Raw genomic sequence first — 22,395 nt, 5'->3', positions numbered from 1 at the left:
CAAGTGAGCATGCAAGCAGGGAGAAGGAGAATCTCAAGGAGACTTCCTGCTGAGCACAGAGCCCAACTTGGGGCTTGATCCCATGACCCTGAGATCATGATCTGAGCCGAAATCAAAAGTCAGACAATTAAATGACTGAGCCACCCAGGCGCCCCTGACCTTAACTTTTTAAAGAATCTAAGCTGGTATGTTCCACATTATGTATTTGTCATGTATCATCATGGTATTAAGTTTTTCCCTATCCCCTAAATTCCTATAAACTAAAAGATCTAGACTCGGCTTGATTAGATTTGGGGTAAACATTTTTGATGAGAACGATTCACAGGTAATGCTGTATACTTCATATTGTACTGCCATAGAAAGCATATGATGTTAAGTTGTCCACAATTACTTATGCTAAGTTCAAGCTCTTGGTTGAAGGAGTAACCAAAATGTCTCTCTACTGTAGAGGCACATTTCCCCCTTTGCAACAATTAACCTGTAGACTGTTACAGTGGTGTGAAAATATCTTGCTCCCCAATAACCTTTTACCTAATATTTCCTAATATTTTAAATAGAATTTTAAGTCTTGATTGAACTAATCATCATTCACTATAAAGAATTGCAAAAATGGTCAATCTGTAATTCTACCATTCTTTCTACACATTCTTCTGTTTAAAAGTTTTTAAATTCCATTTTTCTTCCCCTGTCCTTTTTCTTAAGATCACCAAGATTTATGGATTTTTCTTTATTCAGAATTTGTAATGATGTTTTTGATATTTAAATTATCCTGAAATTGGCCAACAGGAGCCCCTGCAATCTGGCTCCTATGTCCTTTGATGTAACTCCATTAGTCTTCGAAGGCTCCCTTGCTTTGCCTCCTAACAAATATCCCTGAAAATCCTTCAGATGGTTTATATTTGTTCACTAATCAGTTAGTTCTCTTCCTTTGAGTCCAGGGCAGTATGGCTGCTGGAAAGGGAGAGGGTAATCCTAGATAGGAGAAAGCAAGAGAGAAGGAACGACAAAATGTGTGTACAAACCCTGCCCCCAACTCTGGCTGACCCCAAACAACTCAGGTCCCCGATAGACTGCAAGCAGCCCAGCTAAGGAGAAAAGAACTCAAATTTGGGCTGTCAACTAAGAGAGTTTGTGGTCTGAGTCCTGTTTAAAAACAATCCAGAAAACATAATAAAACATGCTTATTAGTCCTCTAGGTTGCCTTTCCACACAATCAATTTTTTTAAAATATTAGGCTGTTCCAAGTCAACTCTTTTTTTTTTTAATATAGCCAGAGGGAGACATTGTTTCCTAAGCATATAAGTTTGAAGGTAGATAATAAACCAAAAGGAGTCTGTCAGATACAGATACAGATAATTACAAATACCAACTGGACAATGTGATACCACAGTGAAAAAAATAACCTTGATACTTACCTGAATTACATCATAAAGGTGTACCTGAACACTCCCTAAAAAGAGAGGATATTTTTCTGTATTTTTATATTGCATTAGTTCCAAGTAAATATTATTCCGCTCATCATCTTGACGCCTGGGAACCTTGATACAAAATACATGTGGAAAGAATGATCACATTTTCAGTCTGAATTTCAGATATAATTTCTGAATAAGTATATCCATAAACTAGATTTTGTTATATACATGCTCAATGGTTAGTTTTCACATGTTATTAGCCTTATAACTTTTCAATTGCATGGTCGCATATACACTAATGTCAACAAAAATCAGGATCTTGTTTATGTGTAACATCAATTACAGTCTTCTGAAACATGCACTGCCTACATTCTCTAACTCTACACAAAAGTTTAGCCTCAACACTCTACTGAAACTGTATTATAAAAGGTAATCCAATATCTAGCCCAGATAATCTAGGCAATACAAATAGTCAATGTCAAAAGACATCCAACATCCTTCTCAGTCTTTGTTCAATAACTTATTGATAAAAGTATCCCAAGGTATAAAATGTATTTTATTTTATCCTAGTTATGTAAATACACAGTTTGAAAATCAAACAGCTCTACAATGGTTAAAGCAAAGAAAAACAACTTTTTCTCCCATGTTTAATCTTCTTTTCTGAATTTTATGATGTTTTGACATCTTAAAAAGCCTGGCCAGAGACACTTTCTCTCCCTGGGCTAGTCAGCTCCTAGAGACAGCAAGGGTTTAATGAGATGGAAGCACTTCTTTCATATGCAAACTAATCCCAAAATTACAGCCCTAACCACTCCCTTGTCTAACTCTCACATGGAGCCAGTATTTCCCTGGCCCTAAATCATCCCGAGACCAGGAACCAAGCAACAAGGGATGACCCTACAGCCTAAAGACTGCAGGGAATTATTCAAACTAGCCAATCCTAAATTTTTGACTCTGTTCTGCATTGCTTTCTCAAGAAAACCCCAATAAGGGCTTTAGCCTAGGCTCTCTCTTTTCCGTCTTCTGTCTCCTGATCACCCGCATGCTTCCCCTGCAGCCCTATGTAGTGTGGTGGGTCCCTTTCTTCCCTTCTTTCTATGGCATCAGCTTCTCTGTGTCATCATTCAGTCATACCTCTATAAAGTAAGTCCTGGGTAGGATTTTACAACACCACCTTAGCCAGCCCCTAATCTCCACTCCTCAGAAATCACCTTTCAAGCTTTTAAAGTGATTTGTCTGGTTTTTGCCATGAAATCATGTTTCTAAGTAACATGCTTATATTGTTATTAAGTGATATTTTAGTTTTAGATACTATCAATTAACTGCTTATTGTGGAAGAAAAATATTAACTCTCAACACCCTCCCCCACAATTTTCACATTCTCTTCCTTTCACATTCCTCCAACATATTATATATAGATCATACTTTTTAATTAGACCAACACTTAGCATTACTGTGTATATGCAGCTATTTTGCAGAGTTTAACAATACAATTATGACTACATTTTCTTCTATTACCTCTTTTTTAAAATTTTTTTAAAGATTTTATTTATTTATTTGACAGAGAGAGACACAGTGAGAGAGGGAACACAAGCAGGGGGAATCGGAGAGGGAGAAGCAGGCCTCCCACCGAGCAGGGAGCCCCATGTGGAGCTCGAACCCAGGACCCTGGGATCAAGACCTGAGCTGAAGGCAGATGCTTAACGACTTAACGAGCCACCCAGGCACCCCATTCTTCTATTACCTCTTAATTTCCCTTAGAGCTAATATGTGTTTTGCTTTATGTTTGTCTCCTTGTGCGGTTTTCTGTGTAGTTATTACTGCTTCATCCCCAAACTTTCCACTAGAGCTCCATTACAATTCTCCTCCTAACATGCTCAAACAGCTCCTCTTAAAATAAGATTTTGATTATGCTAATAAAGATAAGCACCCTATTAACTTATATTATTTTCCAGTATTAATTTCAAGTTTTATTTAAATGGACATACACCCACAAAATTCTTAAAAATTTGGCAAGCTCAGGAAAACTATTTGCAAAGTAAAACAAATAGTACAGATTGCCTTTAGCCAAACTATGCCTGTCTTTTGTGTTTTTTTTTAAACTACGCTTAAAGAACTATTTTCAGTACTCAAAACTTAAGCAAAATTAAGTTCTGAAGATTAAAATGGAAGGTTAAAAAATATAGAGCATTGAGGAAATGTTTTAGGATTTCACTGAATTTTAACCAATATAATAAAACTCTTAGGACTAACAACTGGGCTAATCAATGAATCCTACAGCTACATGAAATAGTGTTGCTCACTTAAAGAAAACTCTGAGATACATTTAAGATTCTAAGAAGCTTAGCTATAAAGAGATGCAAACTCAGCATAGGAAGCTCTGGTGTGAGAGGAAGCTTAATAAAGTGTAGTCTGAAGCCAGACTGACTCCATTCCCAGCTCCACCACTTACTAGTTCTAGGACCTTAAGAAAGTTCTTATACCTAACAGTACCTGTTTCCTCATTTGCAAAATGAGGATTATAGTAAGAGAATATATATATTTTGGGGGGTTGTTATAAAGAGTAAATCAGTTAATCCATGCAAAAATATTAGAGTTTATATAAGAAGAAAGGAGGGAAGTGAGGAGGAAATGAAAAAAAGAGAAAGGGTACGCTCTGAACCTTTGCATCCCCTCAAAATTGGTATGTTGAAGCCTAAATCCCCAATGTGATGGTATGTGTAGGTGTGGGGTTAGGGAGGGAGTTAGGTCATAAGGGTAGAGTCCTCATGAGTTGGATTAGTGCCCTTACTAGAAGAGACCCAAGAAAGAGGATCTCTTTGCTCTCCGCCCTGTCACTATACGATGAAAAGATGACCATCAGGAAATCAGAGCACAGGCTCTCACCAGACACCGGATCTGCCAGAATCCCGAAACTTCCTAGCTTCCAGAAAGCTGAGGAATGAATGTCTGCTGTTTCAGCCACCCCACCTATGGTCATTCGTTACAGCAGCACAAGCTAAGAAGGGGCAGGGGGGCGGGGGGGGGGCGGATAGAGAGGAGGAGAGCAAGACAGAGAACAATGCATGTGACGAACATGCAGAACCACAGACAGTAAGTTCCTAGGGAAGAAGATCGTGAAGATTATGCATTTTCTAGTAAGTTATTAAAAAATATATATATAGCCCATAGTACAGAAGTAAAATACTGTAAAATATCAAAGAAAGGGGCACTGCATTTGTTTCTCTCCTATCCCTAAAAAGGGATATAATTAGTGTAATTTGAAACTATAAAAATGCATTCTTATATCCAGAAGAGAACTTTAACATTACCTGTACAGAAAAGTACTTTATGTCGTCAAAATTAATTGTAGTGTTCTTTTCATCATTTCGGGATAGCAAGCTACACATTTTTGTACATTTCACAATGTTGTTTATAGAGATGCGAATGAACAAGTTACTGTAATGTAAACTGACTGAAAATACACAGATATTGAGGAAACAAATTTTGTTGTAATTGTACAGTAACACATTACAAAATTAATCCACTAAGCAATTCAGGTAAAACCTAAGAATCAAACAAATAAAGAAGGTAATTGTAGAGCATATTTAATGACTTTAAAAGTCTTTTAAAATAGTATTTTTGCCCATCGATGGTAGGCACAACGTAAGTAGGAAAAGGGATGTTGATTATTCTTTAGATCACTTCTCGTATTTCCATCCTCATATTTCCATTACAATCTTTTGCAAATGTTTCTTTATATTTTCTTTTTTTTTTTTTTTGAGAGAGAGAGAGTGAGAGAGTGCTAGCGGTGGGGTGGTGGGGAGGGGGGAGGGGAGGGAGGAGAATCTTGAGCAGGCTCCAACCCCAGTGTGAGTGACCCTGAGATCATGACCTGAGCCGAAATCAAGACTCAGATGCTTAACCAACTGAGCCACCCAAGAGCCCCTCTACATATTATTTTTAAGGTGACTAAATATTTGCAATATATAGCTAAAAACTTTTCTAAGCATAATTATGTAGAAATGCAAAAATTCAAAAGTCATGAGTTATTTTTAACATTAAGACAGCAAAATTTAAAGCAGTTTTCTCTTATTCATTTCACTATATACTTCAGTACACTATACTGTATTTTTATCTTTCGTAGCGCTCTATGCATTAAAACAATTGTGTTCATGGATCACTATATCAAAAATTAGTGATGTATTGTATGGTGACTAAGATAACATTAAAATAAAATAAAAATAAAACTTTGTTTTTATGATTTAACTAATTATCTTCAAAAATCTCTTTATGCAGAATTCTCTTCAATAATTTACTTTATAGGAGCATCTGGCTGGCTCCGTCAATTAAGCACCTGCCTTCGGCTCACGTCATGATCCCAGGGTCCCGGGATGGAGTCCCGCATCGGGCTCCCTGCTCAGCAGAGAGCCTGCTTCTTCCTCTGCCTCTACCGTCCCCACTCGTGCTCTCTCTCTCGTAAAAATAAATAAAATCTTTAAAAAAAATAATTCACTTTATATAAAAAAGAAACACCAAGTCTTCATAATGAAACTGGTTTTATGCCATGAAAAATCTGATGATGAGCAATCAGTTTATTTAAAGGCACCAAGATAAATAAATCCTTCAAACAATGTTTAAGATAGTACAATTATTACTTAGAAATAATTAGTATTATCATCTAAGATATGTATTTTTTCCTTTTTTTGGTAAGATATATATTTTTCCTTTAACTCATATAGCGATTGAGGTGGATTATGGATGGGTGAAAAACTTTCATCACTTTGCACATAAAAAGATGGAGTTTATTTTCCTCTGCTCTTGAATCTGGCCTGGCCCTGTGACTACTTTAATATACACTGGACATGACCAGGGCTGGGTCTAGGACAGGGTAAGAGAGGCACCAGCTATGGTCCAAAATTTAAGGGGACACCCAAAACTTTAGTAATAAAAATAATATTTTAATGTAAATTTTTAAAAGACCAAAATTAATGCAGAAAAAAATATGATGGAAAAACAAGACCTTGGGACTCTATGGAAAGAGAGAAAGGTCTAACCATTTCAGCTTCCCAGCTAAGTCCAGTCTTCCAGGCATCCTCACTAAAACACCAGACACCTTAATTTCTAGCCCTTTTAAACTGCCAGCTGACCGCACAGCTTGCTGTGATCATGGGGACAAGGGCGCCTAGTGAATACACACAGTGATTGATAATAAAATGGTGAAGGTTTTAAGCCACTAAGTCATGGAGTGTTTTAAGGCAGCAATATGTAACTGAAACAGACATATAGGATCATGATATGGTACTTAAATCAAAAGAAAGGATACTCCTAGGCGTGAAATGTCTGCAGTTCTTTATATGAACAGCAAGGCAGCCAACCTAAAACAATCAAAATAAAAACACAGCAAATGAGTTTTTAAAAGTTAATTTTCCTTCCATTTTATTCTATACCAAACTATATATTTTTAAAAGCTCCACTTTGCTAATTTCTCTTATTAAAAATATTGTTTCTCATTAGAAATATCTAGTTAAGGGAAAACACCAGAAAACAAAATACAGAAGAAAAATAGGCAGGATTTATTCAAAGTAAAACTAAAACGAACAAGAATAGAAAGCAAAAAAAGAAGAAGAAGAAGAAAGAAAAAAGCACTTACTTAAATCTAACCATCACTCTTTGAATCATTGTTATTTTATATTAGGTGAGAACTGACGAAGTGTAGCATCCTGTATATAATAATAAAAAATACGCCTTGCCTCAGATGAGCTTTTTTATCCAGTATCCTAAAACCACTCTATTCATTCAACAATCATTCATCCACTACAACATCCCAAGGACTGTGAAATATTCCTTCTCTCTGTACAAAGTATTTCTAAATGTTAAAGAAAATTATATCTCCTGTTTAAGCATAAAATCAAATAAAAAATGAATACGGGAATATTTGAATACTGATTTGCATTATCAGCCAAATATATTTAGCCATGTTTGGTCTTAAAAACCAAGTAAAAACAATAGCAATATTATGTTAAACACTGTAAAACAAAATAAATGACCCAATAGTATTTTTAAATGTATGTAAATAATTTTAAAGATTTAGTTTTAAAATAATACAGAAAAAGAAATTAGCATCCAGTATTTAAGCAAAAGACTATGTCATGTGAATGATGAAATCCTACGAAGAAAGTACTGTGGTCTACTTCTTAAGGAAATTTTGATATGAAATGTTATAAGGAAAGGTTCTAAGTTTTCAAATGCAAAGGGGTGTAAGGCATATTACATGATCTAGGCAGGATTTTAAATGGTACTGCCATAGGTGATTCCATGAATCATTTTTATTTCTTAAAATTGGAGTTATACATGAAGAGGGTAAAACAGGGCAGTATGACTACAATTTTGTATTGCATAATGCTATACATTAACATTCTGTCATAAATCATTGCCTGCCTGCCAAGTATTTAACATGAAGCCATGGGCAACTACCCTAACTTTCCTCATCTTTCGATAGCTCTTTATACTTTTATATCATAGATCCATATAAAATAAAAAAGAAAAATTTCTATTCAAATATATTTTTATTTAAACTCAATTAGCCAACATATAATAAGTACATCATTAGTTCCAGAGGTAGAGGTCAGTGATTCATCAGTTGCCTATAACACCTAGTGCCCATCACATGATGTGCCCTCCTTAATGTCCATCACCCAGTTACCCCATCTCCCACCCACCTCCCCTCCAGCAACCCTCAGTTTGTTTCCTAGAGTTGAGTCTCTCATGGTTTTTCAAATGGAGAAAACTTTTTAACACTTAAAAACATAATGATGACCACTCACAGGCTATAGATGAAAAATGTTGCCACAAATTCTGAGACCCATCTGTGGCCCAACACTATAACCATGTCAACAACTTCACCAACCCGCCAACATGCATGTAAAACAGGAAAGCAACTCAAAGGTGTTCGCAAAAGCACTTTAGGTGTCCGATTTTAAGACAGGCTTTTATGCATTTTTTCTGAAAAAGGGGTCTATCAGAAAGAGGAATAGTGGGTTGTGATGTAGCTCTCATTGCAGACACTTGGACAAGCCTTGCCAAATACCTCAGAATAAATCACAGAACTTTCAGAGAGAAAGTCACATGACAAATCATACACTGAGAGGAGCTATCACATGCCAAACACTTGTCAAAAACTTCCAGCGGACTTTTAAAAGAAGGTTATTAATATCTAGCAATATGTAATTCAACTAAGGAAAATACAAACTACGAAGTTAGGAAGTGTGAATGAAATTAAAGTATCAATTTTGAAGGACTGTAGATGTCACACTCAAGAGTATGGGTTACAGAAATCAGTACGTCAACATAATGGCACGCATGATAGCTTACAGCCAAAAGTGATTTCAAGTAATCTTTTTCTAAGTAGATTCGAACAGTGACTTTGACTGTGATATACGAAAGCACTATAAAGTTATGTGGATAAATGCACACTGTGCTCGTTTTGTAAAAACAAAATGTATACATTAATACAATTTTACTTTTCCCCCCCCAAAAATCATGGTATTAAATCATATATTTTTTAATCAAGAAAATGTATAGTATATGATAGGCTCTAGAGAAGAAGGCCAAGAGAAACTCTCTCACTTCATATCCATTAACTATTCTAATGATGTTCGGGAAGAGAGAGAACTGTAAAAGAATGTCACAATATTTGATAGTTCTGAATGTACACAGATCCTCATGTCCTATATTCTGTAGCACCCAAAGAAAAAAATAGATTTTTTTCTGGTTCTCAGCCCAGATATTTGGTCCCACCTGTGTGTTTGTCTGTATGTATGATTCATGAGTATGTTTGCTTTTGTTCCTGGGACTTGAGGGAAAGGTGTGGGGTCCACACCTTTTCCAATCATAGCTCAAAGGCTCCTAAATCTGACAATAAATACAATCACCTGACCAGCACAATAAAAGTACTGAATCTTAGGCCCCATTCCCAGATTCTAAGTTAGCAGATCTTAGGTGGGGGCCGAGAATCAATGTTTTTTTAAAAAGTATACCAGACGATTCTGATGTAACTAGAGTCTGGGAATCCCTATATAGAGAACATTTTTTTTTTCTGTGAATCAAGATGCTTTCCATAATTTCAGTGATTACAGAATGCTTTTCTGACTTGATGAAAAAATGAACAATTCATAAATGTTATCAGAGAGAACCATTTTCTATATGTACTTTTTGATTATCAAATAATAAATATTAACTAGTCTTCACATAAATTAAGAAATAATCTGTACAGGTTTGTGGAGGATGAATCTCACATACCACGTCCCCAAATGGTATCAAAGTTGGCACTTCAGGTGTTATTTCCAGTTCTTTACTTTCAGACCCTTTAAGAGTTTTTCTCAGCATCTACAATGTGAATAAATTAACATTAGACTTTAGAAGGCAAAGAACAAATAGATAGAAGTTCATTTCAACAAATATCTGATGAGTATCTACTAAGTAAAAGGTATTATTCTAGGCAGTGGAATATTAATATGAGTAGAAATCTCATCCCTACCCTCAATAAGGTTACCAGTAAGTTAGCAGAGAAGCAAAATGTAAACAAATATAAAATCATTCAGGGAATCAAGAGAGAAGAGAAGGGCATAGTACCATGAATAATGAGCTCTGCTTGCTAACTAAAAATGACCATCATTACCACATTTTAGTCTTAATCTGATGTGGACCAAGAACTATATCCCACAGATGGCAGTGATCCTGCTTGCAAGTTATTCCAATATTCGTTCAGTTAATCAGCCACAGAAGGAACGGCAATTTAATACTTTGGAAGAGCAGGTAAATGGGAATGGAGCAATGGAAAAATGGCTTTTGGTTTTGAGTTGTGTCATTTCCTCCACTTCACTAACAGATATTTGTGGGTTGGTATTTAACTTTGTTCCTAAGGGCTCTGGTCGCTACACATGATAGTTAACTTTTAAAAATTACAAGACATTTTTGCATAGATTTTAAAGAGAAAGAGAAGGAAGGTGAATGGAGGGGAGATGTGAGGGGAATAGGGAAAACCTATTACAAATCTACCTTGAAAAGAATTATATTTATCCCCAACCTTTGCTAACTTGAATCAACATGGCCTTACTTATAAACATTAACTTCCCAGGAATCTGTTGTTTTGTGTCTTTTCAATTTTTGATATATGTAATAAATCCTGAGTTATGTTGAAATTTTTGCTTCAAGGTATATAACAAACACATGAGTTGTACTGAAAAAATTTGTTGTACATATGTTGGGTCATTTTGCTATTGCTGCATCTGATTGGCTTAATGGGTTTTATATGTATGATTTTTATGTATTTGTATAATTCGTAGTTTAAGGTAACTGAGTGACAATTACTATATTGTCACAAAAACACCAAACTGTGGTACATTATATGTGTATTCAGTGTGGACCCTCATGCTTCCTAATGTTATGATAACCTTACTATGGAAGTCTACTTTGAATGTGCATTTTAATAAATACAAAATAATAGGGGGAAAATCCTTTAGAACACTCATGCTCAATTTATCCTTAACTACGTGGCAAAAATACTGCTTCTCCCCCCTCAGATCACTACCTTTTTACTTTCCTTTCCTTACCTGAGCAGAGTTCTCTTTAGTGGCCGCAACATGAGCAAAACAACTCTTTGCCTAAATTCTATTAGAATCTTGAACAAATGTTCTAAAGGCTAGTCTCATAAGGCCTACTCATACCACCTAGAATTTCTCCTGAACCTGAAGAGAATTTTTATTTCAGTTAATTCTACTATGTCACTTATGGCCCCACTCTGAGTAAAAGTCCCTCATGGCACATCTTTTAAAAGTCTATATACTCACTTACATTGTTCTGCACTTCTTCCCCAATGACCTTTTTGACCTACTCTCCCCCATTACAGATGTATTTGGAAACCCACTAGTCTACACGCTTAGCTTTTCCAGTATAATCCTACTTCTTAGCCCTAAAAGAAACCTCAGTGTCTTTACATTAATTAACATTTCCTATGTGCTGGCACAACTATATGCCTGGCACTGGGCTGGTTCCAGTTTGAAGTGTTCTTGTCCTTAGGAAATTCAGTCTGGTGTTGAAGACAGAGAGGTGGGAAAAACAAAAACAAAAAAACAATTACAGTTTCTCTATGAGAAGAACAACGGCTGAAATAAGAGACTTTTATCTTTACTTTTTCTTTATCCAACCCAGATTTCCTACATGGGAAAAAAGAATAACTTATTTGATTGGTCAGATCTTCCCATTCATTCTGTAAACTACAAGTACCTGGAATTATTAACTCCAAAAAATATTTTTTAAATCCTCTTTCCCCCACCTAACTCAGGAGCAATGACTCTTTTTTACTCTCTGTGGTTCTGTCCACAGGAAACAAGGACACTCATAGCAAGGCCCAGGGATTATCCCCTAAAGTAGTGGAAGAAAATATTAGAATCCAACAACTTTCTTTAACAAATAAGAAAGTAAGCACATACAACTAACTATAAGCAGTAGACAAATATTCTGAGGAAAAGTGTGAGTTTTATACTCAGAGAGATCGTACTACTGCCTTCATGAGTTCAGGGTATTGCATTTGTTAAGTGGACTGACCTCTTAACGAAGTACTTACCTTAAGTAGCATATTCAGTGTGCTTTACAAATAGATGAGGACTGAGGATAAAAAATTTCATGGCAAAATATTTTTCAAAAGTTGGCAAACATAAAGATATACCATGTACTTTGGTCTTAGAAAAAGACAAATGTTCCAAATTTGCTAACCTTTTCTGGGATGACAAATAACTATCAACAGTATATAAACTAGCAAATATTTTAAAATGGATATTTCTTAATCTGTCTTTTCAGAGTAAGGGAGTGACATTTTAATAAGTGTGAAAATAACTCTTTTTGAAATGAACTCATGTTAATATTTTGAAAAGTATTGAAGTATTTTCATCCAGTGTTATATTGTGTGTGTGCAAATGTGCTATGAGCACCCTACAAGCTTGTGGTATCACACTTTAACAACTTAGAAACCATTTCCTCATCTGTTTAAAAATCTCACAAAAGAAGGGTTTCAGCAGGTTAGAAGACCATTTTTCCTTTCAAATATAAAAATGTAATGCCTTCCAATTAGTTTGCCAGAACTAATTACACAGAAAAGATGACATTTTACTGATAAAATCTGGACTAAAAACTTTGAAAAGTAGAATAGAAATGAAAAATGAGAAATGTGATTTTACTAAGCACAACCAGGATGCACCTCTTCCATTTGAAATTTCAAATCTTTGAAAGTATCTTTTTCAAATACAATAGCATTAAAAACCAAATATTGAAATAATTAATTTGCCTTAGAATGAGACCTTCAAATTACTACATCACAAATATTAAATCACGCTTTTCAAAAATAGTAGTGCTTATTGAGCTCTGTTCCACTAAGAACATGGAAATCATTTTTCAAAATACTGCTTATCATTTTTAACTTTTTGTACATTGTAAAATGTATATAGTAAATTACAGTACATTTATGTAATGTATAAATAAATACACAGTGGTGATAGATGTTCATATGTTTTTTACTGTTAAGACTGTGCAGTCAAAGCAATTTGGAGACCTCTTCTACAGAATCACAGCTAAATGCCTATAATTTGTCTCACTTTCCTAAGTCTGCCTTTCTGGAGGCTTTAAGCTGCCAGTTTCCATGCATATTCCCACCTAGGCACAGTCTGCTTAGAATGAAGCAGGTTACCTTCTCCAATTCATACATGCTGCCTTCAATTTGAGATGGAGGAGGGGGTTCCAGAATAGTTCCCAGTTTAGACTCATTACCAGAAAGCCTTAGATAAAACTGATACTTAGTTCCTCATTTGATTGTCCACTTTTTAGCAAATATTAATGGCCACAATCCTGGAGCAAAAGAGGAGCAAGAGATAAGATTCCAGTACCAAGCCCCATCCAGGATGCCTACGAAGTATCTCATATAAATACGTGGCAAATAAGGGGAGTGGGGACAAAGTGTTAGGGAAGGAGGTGATGATTACTTCAAGTGAGTTTGAAGAGGAAAAAAATTAAGAACTAGAGGGAGAGAAGCCTAGACAGAGTAAATAAGTGTAAAAGCATAAAGAAGGTATAGTTTTATTACATTATTATATTAATATACATATGTATATTATACTGAGATACATATACTTAGGTATAATAAGTATGTATACTTACATATAAATAAATACTATTATATACATGTTCATATTATACTTACATATTTACATATGTAAATATTATTGCTTCACTATATATATATATACATATATATATATATACACACATACACACACACACACACAGATGGCCATCAAATAACATGAATCTGAACTGTGTGGGTGCACTTATACAGCAGTTTTTTCCAATAAATATATGTACAGTACTATAAATGTATTTTCATTTCCTTATGATTTTCTTAACATTTTCCTTTCTTTACTTTATTGTAAGAATAGAGTATATAATACATATAGCATAAAAAGTATGTGTTAATCAACTGTTTATGTCATCAGTAAAACTTCCAGTTAACAGTAGACATTAGTATCAAATTTTGGAGGGAATCAAAAGTTATACATGGATTTTCAACTGCATGGAGGTCAGTGTCAAAGTCCCGAAAAGTTTTCCTACAGAAATTGATGAGATTTTCCAAAAATTAATATGGAAATGGAAAAATCCAAGAATAGCTAAGACCATCTTGAAGAAAAACAAGGTATTAAAAAATTAAAGAAATAAGGACATTTCTTAATGTTTGAAGACATAGCAAAAGCATAGATAAATGCACCAAAGAAACTGATTAGAGTCTAGAAATAGACCCTGACACAGGCACTTCACTTGTGACAAAGTTGGTACTGCAGAATAGTAGAGAAAAAACACTCTAAGGTAGGTCAAGTAGAAATCACCATGCCAAAAAAAAAAAAAAGAGAGAGAGAATAAAAGGAAGAAGGTGAGAGAAAAAAAAAGAAAATCTGACTTATAACTCACACCATATACACAAAAATCAATTACAGGTGAATTGTTGATCTTGGTGTCAAAGGAAAAACAATAACAAGATAATACATGAGAATATTTCCAAAACAGAACACAAAGAGCAATAACCATAAATAAGAAAGTTTGATACAGTAAACTCCATTAAATTTAATAACTTCTGCTTATCAAAAGATGTCATACATATTTGGAAGAAAATATTTACAACATGTATGATACAAGTGACAAAGAGCCTATAACTAGAATATATATACAAACTTATACAAATTAATAAGAAAAAGACCAACAGTCCAAAAGAAAAATGAAAAAGAGACTTCAATAGGCATTTCATCACAAAAGAGCTTATGTGATGGTTAGTAAGCATTTGGAAGGGAACTCACCCTCATTAGTCATCAGGGGAAAAAAGTTAACAACGCAAAGTGATAACACTAACATATTTCTCGGATAGTTAAAAATAAAGACACTGACAATATCAAGTGGCAAGGATGTGGAGTAACTAGAATTCTAATACACTGCCAGTAAGAATATAAATTGGCCTATCTTCTTTGAAAAACTCTTTAGTATTATGTACTGAATTTGAGCGTATATATAATTATGACCCAGAAATTCCATTACTAGATATGTCCTCAACAGCATACCTCTACCGCTCTTTTTTTAAAGATTTTATTTATTTATTTGAGAGCGAGAAAGAGAAAGCATGAGCAGAGGGAAGGGCAGAGGGAGAAACAGGCTCCCTGCTGAACAGGAAGCCCAACGCGGGACTCGATCCCAGGACCCCAAGACCATGACCTGAGCCGAAGGCAGAGCTTAACCGACTGAGCCACGCAAGTACCCCTCTACCTCTCTCTTATAAAGGCATTTGTGATTACATTTAGGGCCCAACTCATAATCCGGATGATCTCCCCATCTCAAAATCCTAAAATTCATTGTTATCTCCAAGCTTATTGCCATATAAGGCATATAAACTAAAACTATAAATTTTATGCTAACAAATTAGACAATTTAGGTGAAATGGAAAAATTCCTAGAAAGACACAAATTACCAAAACTGACTCAAGAAGAAAGAATATCTGAAAAGACCTATAATAAGTAAAGAAATTGAATTAGTAACTAAAACTGCCTAAAAAGAAAAACTCAGGCCCAGACTCTTTCACTGGTGAATTCTACCAAACACTTAAAGAAGAAATTATAAAATCCTTCACAAACTCTTTCAGGGAAAAAAAAGGAGGGTGGGGAGGAAGACGAAGGAACACTCCCCAAGATATTCTATGAGGTCAAAATTATGCTCATACCAAAGCCAGACAGATATTGCAAGATGAGAAAACAACAGGTCAATATTCCTCATGAATAGAGGCAAAAATCCTCAACAAAATGAGTAAGCCAAATCCAGCAACATATAAAGAGGACCATATGCCATGACAAAGTGGGATTTTTCCATCTGAAAATCAATTAACGTAACAAACCATATTAATAAAAATGTCCAAAAAAACAACAAAAATCACATGATCGTTTCAAGAGATACAGGAAACATATTTGACAAAATCTAAAATTCATTCTTAATAAAAACTCTGAACAGACTAGGAATAGGAAGGAACTTACCTAACATCACACTCAATGGTGAAAGACTGAATGCTTTTCCTCTAAGATCAGTAAGGCAAGTGTTCACTCACTACTTTTACTCAGCATTGTACTGTAGGTTATATCCAAAACAGTCAGACAAGAAAAAGAAATAAAAAGTATCCACATTTGAAAGAAAGGGGTAAAACTGGTCTTTATATACAGGCATTACACTCCCATATATATAGAAAGTCTAAAGAAATCCACACACACAAAAAGAAATTACTAGAACTAATAAACAAGCTCAATGAAATATCAGGATACAAGAAAATACAAAAAAATATTTTGTATTTCTATATAATAGCAATGAAAACAAGTATATCTTGAGATAGCACCAAAATAACAAAATCCTTAGGAATAAATTTAACAGAAGAAATATAATAAATTTAAAAGAAGCATAATAAAATAATAAACTTAACAGAAAAAAACATTAAGACTTGTGCACTGAAAACAACAAAACATTTCTAAGTGAAATTAAAGATCTAAATGCATGGCAAATATTACACGTTCACAGATGGAAAGATTCAATACTGGTAGGATATCAATTCCCAATAAAATATACAAAGCACTAACTTAAACAAGAAAAGGGGATAAAACACAATTAAGACATTCCAGTCCGGGCACCGGGGTGGCAGAGTTGGTGAAGTGACTGCCTTCAGCTCAGGTCATGATCCTGGAGTCCCAGGATGGAGTCCTGCATCGGGCTCCCTGCTCAGCGGGGAGTCTGCTGTCTCCCTCTGGCCCTCCCCCCTCTCATGCTCTCTCTCTCTCATTCTCTCTCTCAAATAAATATCTTAAAAAAAAAAAAAAAAGACATTCCAGTCCATGATGGTGATACAGGAAGACCCTGAACTCACTTCCTCCACAGAATACACCAAATTATACCTATTAATAGAAAAATTCCTCCTGAAGAAAAACTGAAGGCTGACTGAACAGCTTCTGAAAACCAAAAAGAGAGAGATGAATGGGAGAACAGCAATATAAACAGAGATGTGGTAACAAAGATAACCCCCACCCCCAGGATACTGCGAATGGCAGTGGGAAGGGATAGTACTGAGGAACTGGAAACAGATTCCTCTGTCCTTGGGCACAAACAAAAACCTGCAGTTTAAAAGAGGAACTAGTATATAAGAGAGACAACAAAGCCTAGACTAGAGCAGTATTTGGACATGATAATGGGCAGATCCAATTGTCACAGCAAGCTTGTGACCTCAGCAAGCCCAGGATCCACAAGACCACACCAGTCCCAATTGCACTGGGGCACAAAAAAAAAAAAAAAAAAAAAAAAAAAATCCAAGGTTTAAAAAGGTCAAGGAGATGTGGGAATGCTCTCTCTCCTTCCACCTTAAAAGCCCAGACCAGTAAGGGATCTGGCTCACAGTGAGCTCACAACCTCAGTGAACCCAGAGTCTATAAACTGACCAGCAAGACTGACTGCAGGAGGGAGGGACACTGCAGGCATGAAGAGGAGGAGGAGCAAATCCCATATCAGTCACCCCAGGCATGGGGGACCTGCATTGGGAAGATGAATCCCCATAACATTATTTTCTGTGCCCCAGCCTCTGTGGTGCTGGGGCACAGAAAATAAGCTACATGTATAAATTTTATTTAAAAATTATCTTTATTTTTATGTTTTTAAGTTTTTAAAATTTGTCTTGTCTTTTTAAAATTCTTTTTGGGCTTATTTATTTATTCCATAAAAAGCCACAGTTTCAAACAGTAACTAGCATATACTGCCACAGCTCCAGCCAGCCACCAATAGTCACCAGGGACACACAGTCTACATAGAGGACACCATACACAAAAACATTCCTTCAAGGTTAGGAGAAGTAGTCTTTCTGCCTAATCCATACAAATAAACACAGAAAGTCAAGCAAAATGGGGAGACAGAAAAATATGTTCCAAAAGAAAGAACAGGAAAAAACTTCAGAAAAAAAACTAAATGAAACAAAGATAAGCAAGATGCCTAAAAGAATTTAAAGTAATAATTGTAAACATACTGGACTGGAGCAAAGAGGGAACTCAGTAGTCTGTCAATATAGAGATAGAAAATATTAAAAAGAACCAATCAGAGTTAAAGAATACCATAACTGAAATGAAAAACACACTAGAGGACTTGAGAGTAAATTAGAAAATGCAGAAGAATGTATCAGTGAACTAGAAGAAAGGGTAATAGAAAGCACAAAAGCTGAACAGTAAAGAGAACTTAAAAAAAAAAAAAAAAACTGAGGATAGAGTAAGAGATCTCTTGGACAACATGAAGTGAACAAACATTATAGGAGTCCCAGGTGAATGAGAGAGAGAAAGGTATAAAAAAAGTTATTAGAGGAAATAATAACAGAAAACTTTCCTAATCTGAAGATGGAAATAGGCATCCAAATCCAAGAAACAGAGAGAGTCCCAAACAAGATGAACCCAAGGAGGTCCACATTATGGCACATAATACTTAAAATGTCAAATGCTGGGGAAGACAGTGGAGTGGGAGGATCCTAGTCTCATCTTGCCCCCACAGACACACCAAGATAACACCCACATCAGTGTAACTAACCCAGAAAATGATGGGAAGATTGGCAGATTAGGCTTTCCACAGTTAATTGTAGAGAGGAGGCCACATCAAAAAATGGTAGGAAGGCTAGAGACACAATCAGGAAACAAACTGACCAGCAAGACTGACTGCAGGTGGGAGGGACACTGCAGGCATGAAGAAGAGGAGGAGCAAATCCCCTATCAGTCACCCCAGGCATGGGGGACCTGCATTGGGAAGATGAATCCCCATAACATTTGACTCTGAAACTAGAGGGGCTTAACTTTGCAAGTTTTTACAATCAGTGGGGCTAAAGACCAGGAACATTAAAAATAGGCAGGCTTGGCTCTGCAAGAGCCAAAGGGCTATAGAAAACTGTGTCCTTGGCATTAAAAAGACAGCATGACAAAAACCCTGCCAAGTTAGAGCACAGAAGCAGAAGTTTCTGAGGCACCTGGTGTATCCCGAAAGAATTCTTTGCTGGTCTCAGAGCCTGCACAGGAAGGGCAAGTTCCTTTGTGAAGCTTATCTAAGAACAAAGGAGCTAGCTGGTACCACTTCTTTCTCCTGCCCACCAGTCTACATTCACTGACACTTGTGGAAAGCAGCCCAAATATTTTCCACCAGCTTGCTAACGGTGCACCACACCCCCACTTTCTCCTGCAGATCCATGTCATCTAACTCTCCCCACTAGACAGGAGTCTATCCAAGGAGGTGCCAAAAACATGGCATTGTGCAAGCAGCCTAGTGGCCAGCACCACTCCAAAGTAACTCCTGCCCTGGGGAGAGGAGAAGCTAACCACACACACCAGTTCAACTGTGGCCCAAGGCTGGGGGCAGACATATAATCTGACTAGTGGCCCCAACCACCAACAAAAACCTCACAGAGGGCAGCACACAGAGAGCACTCAGTAGTTCAGGGTCACTGCAACCTCCAACAGAGAAACTGGGGCAAACATCTGGTCTTACTGTAGGCCCTGCCCACCAACAAAGCCTTCCAAGGGACAATGCAGGGAGAGTGTTCTGCACTTCACTGCAACTGTAGTTCTAACAAACAAGCTGAGTGCAGACATCTGGTCTGACCCAACTCAAGCCCGAGGTGACCACAGACTGGCCCCTTACAGCATGGGGACTAAACCTTGCCCACAACAAGCAAACAAGGCCATTGCTGATGATCGTACTGAAGGCAAACAGAGCTTAACCACAACAGGAAGTACACTGCACACTTAGGAGATACCCCTGAAGCACCTGGTTCTAGGGAACAGGGGGCATTGCAGTATAGGCCACTACAGGTCCTCCTCTTCATAAGGCCACTACTTGAATAGCAGGAGATGTAGTTGGCTTTCATAACACATAGACACAGAGAGCCTGGCAAAATGAGGAGACAGAGGAATATGTCCCAAATTAAAGAATAGGACAAAATAAAAGATAGCCAAATGAAACAGAGATAAGTAACATGCCTGATAAAGAATTTAAAGTAATGGTCACAAAGATTCTCACTGGACTTGAGAAAAGAGAGAACCCCAAGAACTTCAACAAAGAGAGAGAAAACATAAAAAAGCATGAATCAGAAATGATGAACACAATAACTGAATTTAAAAATACACTAGAGGGAATAAATTGTAGACTAGAGGGAGCAAAAGAACAGATCAGTGAGCTGGGAAACAGAATAATGAAAATCAAACTGAACAGGAGAAAGAAAAATAATAAAAAATGAGAAAAGATTTTTTTTTTTAAAGATTTTATTTATTTACCTGAGAGAGAGACAGAGGGAGCACAAGCAGGGGGAGGAGAAGGGGCAGAGGGAGAGGGAGAAACAGACTTCCTGCTGAGTGGGGAGTCCAACAAAGAGCTTGATCCCAGGACCCTGAGATCATGACTTGAGCTGAAGTCAGACACTTAATCAACTGAGCCACCCAGGTGCCCCCCCAAAATGAGCATAGATTAAGGGAACTCAGTGACACCATCAAGTGTAACAATGTTTGCATTATAAGGATCACAGAAGGAGAAAAGAGAAAGAAGGGAACAGAAAATTTGCAAAAAAAAATATCTGAAACCAACCCAAATCTGGAGAAGGAAACAAATATCCAGATCTAGCACGCACAGAAAGCCGCCAACAAAATCAACCCAAGGAGGCCCACACAAAGACACAGGGTAATTAAAGTGGCAATAAGTAATTATAAAGAGGGAATTTTAAAAGCAACAAGAGAAAACAGTTACATACAAATGAAACCACTTAAGTCTATCAGCTAATTTTTCAGTAGAAATTTTGCAGGCCAGAAGAAAGTAACATGATATATTCAAAGTGCTGAAACAAACAAACAAAAATATGCAACCAAGAGTACTCTACCCTGCAAGGCTATCATTCAGAATAGAAGGAGAGATAGAGTTTCCAGATGAACAAAAGTTAAAGAAATTCACCACCACTAAACCAAGTCTTACAAGAAATGTTAAAGGGGATTGAGTGGAAAGAAAAGACCATAAACAGAAGTAAGAAAAGCAGAAGGCACAAAAGCAGTAAAATTAAGTATATCTGTAAAAATCGGTGAAGAGAGTCATAAAAGTATTTTAACAATGACACTATAGCAATAGGCCACCTGCTTTTCATAACTGTGCACTCACCCCTCCTGTCCTCTTTCCACCAACTTTCTATGCCACCATAATAGTGCGCATGAATGTCCTGGAAGATGCTCTCAAGAGCATTAACAATGCTGAAAACAGAGGCAAACGCCAGGTTCTTATTAGGCCATGCTCCAAAGTCATCATCCAGTTTCTCACTGTGATGATGAAGCATGGTTACATTGGTGAATTTGAAATCACTGATGATCACAGAATGGGGAAAATTGTTGTGAACCTCATAGACAGGTTAAACAAGTGTGGAGTGATCAGTCCCAGATTTGATGTACAACCGAAAGATCTAGAAAAATGGCAGAATAACCTGCTCCCATCCTGCCAGTTTGCTTTCACTGTACTGACAACCTCAGCTGGCATCATGGACCATGAAGAAGCAAGACAAAAACACAAAGGAGGGAAAATCCTGGGATTCTTTTTCTAGGGATGTAGTACATACGTGCAAATAAAATGCCTCAATGGAAAAAAATAAAAACAAACAATGACACTATATATCTGAAATGTAGGGGTTGGGAGAAGAGTAAAAATTTATTGCTTTCAGAATTGGTTCAAACTTAAGCCAATATCAACTTAATATAAACTGTTATACACACAAGATGTTATATATAAACCTAATGGTAACCACAAATCAAAAACCTATAATAGATATGCAAAAAATAAAGAAAAGGAATCCAAGCACTAAAGAAAGCCAGCAAACCATGAAAGAAGAGAACAAGAGAGAAAAGGAAAAGAACTATAAAAATAACCATAAAACTGGGGCCCCTGGGTGGCTCAGTCATTAAGCAGCTGCCTTCGGCTCAGGTCATGATCCCAGGGTCCTGGGATCGAGCCCCACATCAGGCTCCCTGCTCCAAATGAAGCCTGCTTGTGTTCCCTCTCTCGCTGTCTCTCTCTGTCAAATAAATATTTTTTAAAAATAACCATAAAACAACAAAATGGCAATAAGTACATATCTATCGATAATTACTTTGGATATAGACTAAACTTTCTGATCAAAAGACATAAGGTGATGGAATGAATAAAAAAGCAAGACCTATACGCTGCCTATAGGAGATTCATCTCAGACCTAAAGACACATGCAGATTGAAAGTGAAGGGATGAAAGTGCCTGGGTGCTCAGTTGGTTAAGCATCTGACTCTTGATCTCAGCTCAGGTCTTGATCTCAGGGTCATGAGTTCAAGCCCTGCACTGGGCTTCATGCTGGGCATGGAGCCTA

General features: G+C 36.5%; 1 protein-coding gene and 1 pseudogene across 1 annotated transcript in view; one reads left to right on the top strand and one right to left on the bottom strand.

Annotated features, from left to right (window-relative positions):
• CATSPERT (catsper channel auxiliary subunit tau) overlaps nucleotides 1-22,395 on the bottom strand; it is a 145,641-nt gene that overhangs the window by 104,691 nt on the left and 18,555 nt on the right. The window contains exons 2-5 of the mRNA XM_028121710.1: nucleotides 9,693-9,779; nucleotides 6,718-6,769; nucleotides 4,724-4,866; nucleotides 1,416-1,538 (exon numbers count right to left, since the gene is read on the bottom strand). Of these exons, the coding sequence (XP_027977511.1) occupies nucleotides 1,416-1,538; nucleotides 4,724-4,866; nucleotides 6,718-6,769; nucleotides 9,693-9,779 (405 nt within the window). The remainder of the gene's footprint in view (nucleotides 1-1,415; nucleotides 1,539-4,723; nucleotides 4,867-6,717; nucleotides 6,770-9,692; nucleotides 9,780-22,395) is intronic.
• LOC114224768 (small ribosomal subunit protein uS8 pseudogene) lies at nucleotides 21,187-21,603 on the top strand (annotated as a pseudogene).

The sequence above is a fragment of the Eumetopias jubatus genome, unplaced genomic scaffold (genome assembly GCF_037043125.1).
Source record: "Eumetopias jubatus isolate StellerSeaLion01/CBP00866 unplaced genomic scaffold, mEumJub1_p1.0 scaffold_3, whole genome shotgun sequence".
NCBI classification, from domain to species: domain Eukaryota; kingdom Metazoa; phylum Chordata; class Mammalia; order Carnivora; family Otariidae; genus Eumetopias; species Eumetopias jubatus.
This window is presented reverse-complemented; position numbering and strand designations above follow the sequence as displayed.